Source organism: Neomonachus schauinslandi, chromosome 5 (genome assembly GCF_002201575.2).
Source record: "Neomonachus schauinslandi chromosome 5, ASM220157v2, whole genome shotgun sequence".
In the NCBI taxonomy this organism is placed as follows: Eukaryota; Metazoa; Chordata; class Mammalia; order Carnivora; family Phocidae; genus Neomonachus; species Neomonachus schauinslandi.
Window position 1 is genome coordinate 88621019 of NC_058407.1, and position 9143 is coordinate 88630161.

Here is a 9143-nt window from a genome sequence, read left to right on the forward strand (position 1 = left end):
TATTACGGTAAGCGAAATAAGTCAATCAGAGAAAGACAAGTATCATATGATCTCACTGATATGAGGAATTCTTTTATTTTATTTTATTTTATTATGTTACATTAGTCACCATACATTATATTATTAGTTTTTGATGTAGTGTTCCATGATTCATTGTTTGCATATAACACCCAGTGCTCCATTCAATACATGCCCTCTTTAATACCCATCAGCAGGCTAACCCATCCCTCCACCCCCTTATATGAGGAATTCTTAATCTCAGGAAACAAACTGAGGGTTGCTGGAGTGGTGGGGGGTGGGAGGGATGGGGTGGCTGGGTGATAGACATTGGGGAGGGTATGTGCTATGGTGAGCGCCGTGAATTGTGTAAGACTGTTGAATCACAGACCTGTACCTCTGAAACAAATAATACATTATATGTTAAAAAAAAAAAAAAGAAGATAGTAGGAAGGGAAAAATGAAGCGGGGGGAGTCGGAGGGGGAGACTAACCATGAGAGATTATGGACTCTGAGAAACAAACTGAGGGTTCTGGGCCGGGCGGAATGGGTTAGCCCGGTGATGGGTATTAAGGAGGGCACATATTGCATGGAGCACTGGGTGTTATACGCAAACAGTGAATCATGGAACACTACATCAAAAACTAATGATGTACTGTATGGTGACTAACATAACATAATAAAATAAAATTTTAAAAAAATATATAATTAGGAAAATGAATAGGCAAGCACAGATTGAAAGAAAATATTCTCAATACATTTATCTGACAAAGAACTTGTATGCAAAATATACAAAGAATACCTATAACAATAATTAATAGACAAAAATATACAATTAAAAATAGAAAAAATATGCAAAAGATTTGAATAGACACTTTACAAAAGAAGTTATGTAAGTATCTAAGAAGCAGATATAAAAGTGCTCAATGTCATTAGTATTTAGAGATATGCAAATCAAAACCACAATGAGATACTTCTTCCCAAACATCAGAATGGCAAGAATTTAAAAAAAAAAAAAAAGACAAAATCAAATATTGATGAGGGTGTGAAGCAAATGGGATTTTTATACATTGACTGTGAGAGTATGAAATGGAACACCCACACTAGAAAAACTGGCTTGTAGTTTCCTATAATGAGGACATATAGACACAAAGAGAATTGTTTAAGAATTTTTTTGCAGCTTCATTTATAATTGCCAAAACCTGTGAAAACCTAAATGTCCATCAGCAGAAGAAGAGAAAACAAATTGTGGTAACATTCATACAGAAATACTAACTAGGTCTCAAAAAATAGTAAGAAAGTACTGACACATAGTAACATGGCTGAATTTCGATACTATGTCAAGTAAAAGAAACATTTACATGAAGTTCAAAGACAAGTAAAACTTTTTTTTTTTAAAGATTTTATTTATTTATTTGAGACAGAGAGAATGAGAGAGAGAGAGCACATGAGAGGGGGGAGGGTCAGAGGGAGAAGCAGGCTCCCTGCCGAGCAGGGAGCCCGATGCGGGACTCAATCCAGGGACTCCAGGATCATGACCCGAGCCGAAGGCAGTCGCTTAACCAACTGAGCCACCCAGGCGCCCAAAGACAAGTAAAACTAATCTGTGATCACAGAAATGAGAAAAGTGGTTGTTTGTGGTGGGAAGGGGTGCCAGTTGGCTGAAAAGGAGCATAAGAAAATTTTCTGGAGTGATAAAAATGTTCAGGATATCAGTTACATGGGGGTACACATTTATCAAAACTCACTGAACTGTACACTTAAAATCTGTGTACTTTACTACATACAAATTGTACCTCAATAACAAATGAATTTTTAAAAGTTGTATGAAGTCTATGGAAGGTGGTAATGAGCTAAGCCTAGAATGTTCATGTTCACCTCTATCAATTCCATCTTAATATTGGGTTGGAAAGTACTGAAGGAAAATGTAAATATATTTCAGAGAAGACTGAAATCGTCATTTATTTCTGTTTCTCCCTCTTCCACTAAAACAGTAGATATTATTTGCTTTTCCCAGAAGAGGGATATTCTTAAGTACAATTGTCTGCCAAGTGTTAAGAAGGACATCATCCCTTTCACTGAAGCAGTCAAAGAGCAACACCTAATCTTGCCAAGATTCTCTGGCAAATGTCTCAGGCAACATGGGGACATAATTCTCCATTTCTGGATTAATGTTAACTTTTCCAGCAGATACCACTACAATCACTCATGGACCCTACTATATAGGCCCAGGGAAAGCATCCTGACACTCCAATTGAGTTACATAATTTAGGTTCATTCAATCAATCCCTTCAGTGTAGATGATATATTGGAGGCTTTAAAACACTAAATTCACCGAAGCAAACCTGAAAATATTATTTCAAGTTTAGAAAATAAGCACTATGCACCACTTGCTAATATCCCCATAATTGCTTTTGCTTCTTTCACATCACATAAGCTTACTGACAACAATTACCAGAATGTACTAATAAAAGTTACCATCACTTCTATAATGGAGCCTCTTTTAGGGATATGAGAGCCTTCCATGTGCTGAGAGAAATCACTTGGCAAATCTTGTGGAACCCGCTTTTTTTCTGCCAAACCTGTTTAAAATTCTTCTTTTTCTCAGTTTTGATTTAGTAACTTTAGATCTCTGTATTATGTTGTGTTTTGCACAGAGCTATTGATTTCAGCTAAGGAACCGTGAACAATAATTATTTTGCATGACTAAGCTCTGGTACACCATTGTCAGACAGGCACTTTCCAGCACCAGTAGTTTCAAAATTTAGAACAGAACTGTCAAACAAGCAAATGCCTCCACCAAAGACTTCTGTTTTCAAGCTACAGGCTTGAGTTCTATGATGTGCAATAATAGAGTGAATCTTTGTGTTCTTGTGAAAGCTCCTGATTTGACAGTCCTGGAAACGAAAGCCTGTTTCTTTCTAGAACAGATATATCAGTGATAGCAACAATACAAATTTTTTTTTAAGATTTTATTTATTTATTTGTCAGAGAGAGAGCAAGAGAGAGCACAAGCAGGGGAAGCGGCAGGCAGAGGGAGAAGCAGGCTCCCCACGGAGCAAGGAGCCTGATGCAGGGCTCAATCCCAGGACTCTGGGATCATGACCTGAGCCGAAGGCAGACGCTTAACCGACTGAGGCACCCAGGCATCCCAACAATACAAAGGTATGGCATGAGATCTGGAAAGGGGAGGCTCAGGCATGGAGATTATTAAATGCTAAGAAAGACCGTATATAGTCAGTTAAGCAGCTTACCCCACACTGAGAACATCTGATTTGGCTCATCATGGTTGGACATCTTTCCAACCATTCCAGAAAATTTTTATGGGGTTAACCAATTTGTACCAACTAAAATTTTTATCCTAAAAATAATGTAAATCTAATACAAATGTTTCTTCATGTTTTAAAAAGCCCAGGAATGGAGCATGTCACAGAAAACATTAGTAGACGGGGACATACATTTTCTATAAATTAAATGTATTTTACCCTTTCAGCACAGCCAGGGATGGCCCATCAGGAACACAGGCCAAACAATTTCTGTTTAAAAGTTGCCCTTTTACTCTTTACATTTTTACAACACTTTTTTTCCAAGGGTCTTATCTTCCACTGATAGTTTGATTCTCAAAGCAACACTTTAGGACAGGCATTACCTTCTTTGCATAGATTTAAAAACTTAAGAACAGAGATTAAATGACCTTGAAATGTCCTACGACCATGAAAAATAAAGGGAAGGATGGGAAGCATGACAAAGATGCATCTTAGATGCCTCTATCTTTAAATACTTCCTTTTTATTGACCCAGGCCAGTGTTCAGGCTCTTCAAAATCAATTCATACTGATAGATTTATTAGTGCTGCTTTATAAATCAGAATTCTTACTTATTAAGTAAAAAGAGAAAGTTCTGCCTTTCTATAGGTCAGACTACTCAGATTTACTTTACAAAGTAGTCCCTTTCTAGGTGGAAAACCAAATGAGAAATAACAAATTGTCCAGAATGAAGGAAATATTTCCCCCAAGCTGTAGTAGAACTTGGAAAATGATCTCAGGTTCCCTCCAGAGGGTACCCTTCAAGTGACCACAGAGAAGTTACTACAATTGTTTAAGGGGATTCTCCAATTTTAGCCTCTCTCCGCACCAGTATATTCTATCCACCTCTGCATGTCTGGATTTTCTGGAGCACAACTCTGATAAGCCACTCCTCTACTAGAAATTCAAGATAGGATTCAAGAAACAATGATCTCAACTGGTCTACCTTTCCAATCCCATCTGCAGTATGCATTATATGACAGTAAAAGTAAAATGTTGGGAGGTGGACTGGGTCTTCTTACCTCATTTGGTCAACTTCTGGGGTGAATCTTGTAATACTGATGTAAGTTGGACCTGCACCCAGCCATTTACAGTATCCAATGGAGTACTTATGCAGAACTTAAACTTCTGTCTCTGAAAAAAGTATAAAGGATTTGTTGGAAGTTGTTAAGCAGACATTTTGAAAATAAACAACAGGGGTGCCTGGGTGGCTCAGTTGGTTAAGCATCTGCCCTCGGCTCAGGTCATGATCCCGGAGTCCTGGGATCAAGTCCTGCATCGGGCTCCCTGCTCAGCAGGGAGCCTGCTTCTCCATCTCTCTCTCTACCACTCCCCCGTTTGTGCTCTCTCTCTCTCACATAAATAAATAAGATCTTTAAAAAAAAAGAAAAGAAACACCAAATTTAGTATACATATGTAAAATTATGAAATTTATATTAGGCAAAATTTTTAGTTTACAATTTCTTGACACCCTCAAATGTAGTTGGCAACTAAATAAAGAGAATTTAAGTAAGTCTATATAAGATAGAAGAGAGATAAAAAGTGGAGAGGGTTACTAGAGCAGAAACTTTACAAACCAGAGCCAATAGGTCAGCAGGAGCCCTAGGACAAAGGGTTGAGAAAGAGACAAGATGGCTGGTGAAGAAGAGGAATTTCAGAGTAAGAACAGATGTGGCTCATAAGGATTTTCATCAGGATTTCAGACACAGTATGTAATGCAACCTTCCTCCTCTTTCTTTTCCCATACACTCTTCAGGAAAGTATTCCACTCTCTCTAAAAGTCCTAGGGAGTTGATTTTCTTTCTGGAACTCCTGAGAGGTGTTGAGCTGGACTCCAACAAACAGATTGAGAATGTAGAGGCCCCTTGAGCACAGCCATGTTTTGGTTAAACCACTAACATACAATGAACATACAGCAGGCTCTGACCACAGTTCCAGTTCCTTCTTGGGAAGAAAATGGCAATAATTGGATTCAATAACGCAATAACTGGCAATAAGTTGATCCAGAATAATTTTTTCTCCTGCACATTCTACTCTAGTTTTGTCCAGCAAAACCTATGCTGCATCATCCTTTAGAAACTTTACTGTGAAGGGGCGCCTGGGTGGCTCAGTCGGTTAAGCGTCTGCCTTCGGCTCGGGTCATGGTCCCAGGGTCCTGGGATCGAGCCCCGCATCAGGCTCCCCGCTCAGCGGGAAGCCTGCTTCTCTCTCTCCCTCTCCCACTCCCCTTGCTTGTGTTCCTACCCTCGCTGTCTCTCTGTCAAATAAATAAATTAAAATCTTTAAAAAAAAAAAAAAGAAACTTTACTGTGAAGTCTCAGTCTTTACTTGGGCACCTGCTCATAGTGCAGTCCATATATATATATATATATATATATATATATATATATATATATATGGAAGTCCATAAATGATCTCTCTGGAAAGGTTTTACTTTCCAATATGATCTTTAAGCACTGACGGGCTACAGACAATGATGCTCTCCATGTCTGCCATCTCTTTGTAAGATCAGTGACCATCTCAGCTCTCACTTACAGAGGATAAAAAAGATAGGGATGAGGTTTAAACCCCCTATTATGATAAAGAGAGTTGCTTCCTGCTTCCCATGAGATCTGAAAATAGATTGCTCTACATCGACAATGACAGGAGACTTTCTGTCAACACTGTGAAGCTTCCATCCTTCAGAATCAATGTCAGCAATGGCTTAAGAATGCCAAAATATTTTAATAGCTTATGGGGCCAGTATACAAATTATTGATATCTTAACTGTATGTGGAATTCCAGGACAGGCAGAGAAAGCAGAAGACTAGGGAGAGAGTCTATATGTATTGCTTACTCTGGGGTTGGTTAATTGACACACGTTCCACCTGTTTCCATTGCTGTACTTCTCCTCTGTTGTCTTATCTGACAATATCTTCTTTTCACCTCAGTTTATCTAAAATTTATATAGTCTAACCTAGCTTCTATTTTCCCATAATTCTGAGGCTTTTACCAAATTAAAAGTGATTTCCTTCTCTACTGAACTTTTGTAGGAGATTATATTTACCTCCTTTACGGTATGTTTACATTATCTTATAATGTGATTACTTTTGTAATATTTTAACACTCCTACTAGTCTATTTTAACCCACCTTTAAATATGCAGTATATAAACATAGGGCCCCCACATTGAGAAACAATGTGTCTGTGCGCATGTGTGTGCATGCGTGCGCGCACGCGCGCGCACACACACACACACACACACAGGGACTGGAAGGAAATAAACAAAATGGTGATAATTGTTTTTTCTGGCCTAAAGGCATCTGTATGATTTCTATTTTCTTCCTTTTACTTATCTCTATTTTTGAAAACTGTCCGCCATAATATGTATTACTTTTTTAATGTAAAATACAATAATAAATATATTTGATCAGAAATTCAAATATTTGATTACTTTCCTTGCCAAAGGTACATTAGGCTTTTTTTTTTTCACAAAATACTCTCAAATGATATCAATAAAATACAAAACACTTATCATCTAGGGTTATTTGCAGGAAGGAGAAATGATTTTGGTTCTCATGTTCATATAATGAAACAAACTCTAGTAGCATCAGTTCAAGAGGGTTTCAAACTTTTTTTAAGTATAATTCTGTTTTTAAATGAAATCTTACCCAAAACCTTACAATTTAAAATAATTTACACCAAGGTACAGGTTTCTCAGATGGTCCTAAATCTCTAGTGATTAGGACAAATGTGTATTTCCTTGGTTAGGAAATCCCTAAATCACTCTAATGGAATATTGGGGTTCATCTTGTCCAATCCTCTTACTTTACCAGAGAGTAAACTGAGGCACAGAGCGGTTATAATATCTGTCAAGATAAATCAGTTGGTAACTAGAACCTACATTTTCTAAGTCTAAGGTTCTTGCTGTTATGTCATACTGTCCTAATTCCTGATTGCAATTATTTTAGAGTGTGACATTTCTCTGATTCAATTCTGGACTGTGACATACATCTCATTTGAATTCTTGAGTCCTTACCCTTTGCTAGTCTTCAATGTCTAGAGTCTTGCTTTCATTCCAGACCTTAGAGAAGGCTTCCTGCCAAAAATGTCTGTTACTCAATGGTTACAATGGTTATTTTCTGACTTCCCAAGACTTGTCTTTAGTACCTGGCCTGTTATCTGACCAGATGCTCATTGCTACATTGCTCCTCTTTTGACAGACAGTGAAGATTTGTTTGAACTTGAAGGTACATCTTTTCTGTCTATTCCATATTTGGCCTGACTTTGAAGTTGAAAGCACTCCAGCTTCCATGTGCCTATCTCTAAACTTACCACCTCCAAGCTGAGCAACACATTTAGATTTTTCCACTATTCTGCTTTCTCTTTCTTGCCCAATCCATAGGGAAAATCCCAGAGTACGTTCTGTCCTGGTCTTCTAAAAATTATTGAAGTGATATACATCTTTCTATTTTTCTTTCATGCACCCAAGTCTACAAAGTAATGGTATAAGACAACAAATGACTGAGCTTTTCTCTAAGATCAGGAAAAACACGAAGATGTCACACCACTCTTACTCAACATTGTACCAGAAATCCTAAAGCAGTCAGGCAAGAAAAAGAAACAAAAGTTAGCAGAATTGGAAAAGAAGTAAAATTGTTTCTATTTGCCAATTACATGATTTTATATAAGAGAAAATCCTAAAGACTCAACCAAAAAACTGTTAGATCTAATTAATGAATTCAATAAAGTTTCAGTATACAAAATTAACATCTTAGCATATAAAAATCAGTAGTATTTCTCTACACTAACAACAAATTTTCTGAGAAGAAAAATCAATACTATCTATAATAACATCAAAAAGAATAAAATACTTAGGAATAAATTTAACTTAGAAGGTGAAAAAACTCTATGCTGAAAACTATAAGACATTGATGAAAGTAATTGAAGAAGATACAAATAAATGAAAAAGTATCCTATGTTCATGGATTGGAAAAATTAATATTGTTAAAATGTCAATACTACCAAAAGACATCTATAGATTCAATGCAATCCCTATCAAGATTCCAATAGCATTTTTTACAGAAGTAGAGAAAAACACTCCTAAAATTTATATGGAACCACAAAAGACTCCAAGAGTGATCCTGAGAAAGAAGAACAAAGCAGGAGGCTTCACACTTTCTGATTCAAGCTATACTGTAAAGCTACAGTCATCAAAACAGTGTGGTACTGGCATAGGAACAAATAGACAAATGAAATAGAACCAAGAGCCTAGAAATAAACCTAAGCATATCTGGTCAGCTAATATTTGATAAGGAAGCCAAGAATACTCCATGGAGAATAGATAGTCTTTTAAATATATGATGTTGGGATATTTGGATATCCACATGTCCAAAAATGAAACTGGACCTATATCTTACACTACTCACAAAAATTAACTCAGAATGTATTAAAGACTTAATGCAAGAGCTGAAACCATGAAACTGCTAAGAGAAAACATGGTAATAAACTCCTCACCATGGGTCCTGGTAATGATTTTTTGGATATGACACTGAAAGCGTAAGTAACAGAATAAAAAATAAATAAGTGGGATTACATCAAATTAAAGAGCTTTGCACAGCAAAAGAAACCATAAACAAAGTGAAAAGACAACATACAGAATGGGAAAAAAATATTTGCAAATATGTATCTGATAAGAGATTAAAGAAAAAAATATATAAACAACTCATATGACTCAATAACAAAAATAATAATAGGTAACCCAATTTAAAAATGGGCAAAGGATCTGAATAGGCATTTCTCCAAAGAAGATATATGAAAGGTCAGCAGGTACTTGAAAAGATACTCAACATCACTTGTCATCA

General features: G+C 36.7%; 1 protein-coding gene across 1 annotated transcript in view; it reads right to left on the reverse strand.

The window, feature by feature from the left end:
• Nucleotides 1-4380, reverse strand: part of MGST1 (microsomal glutathione S-transferase 1) — a 30093-nt gene extending 25713 nt beyond the window's left edge. The window contains exon 1 of the mRNA XM_021690493.2: nt 4324-4380. Within this exon, the coding sequence (XP_021546168.1) occupies nt 4324-4328 (5 nt within the window). The 5' untranslated portion in view covers nt 4329-4380. The remainder of the gene's footprint in view (nt 1-4323) is intronic.
• Nucleotides 4381-9143: the final 4763 nt, after the last annotated feature.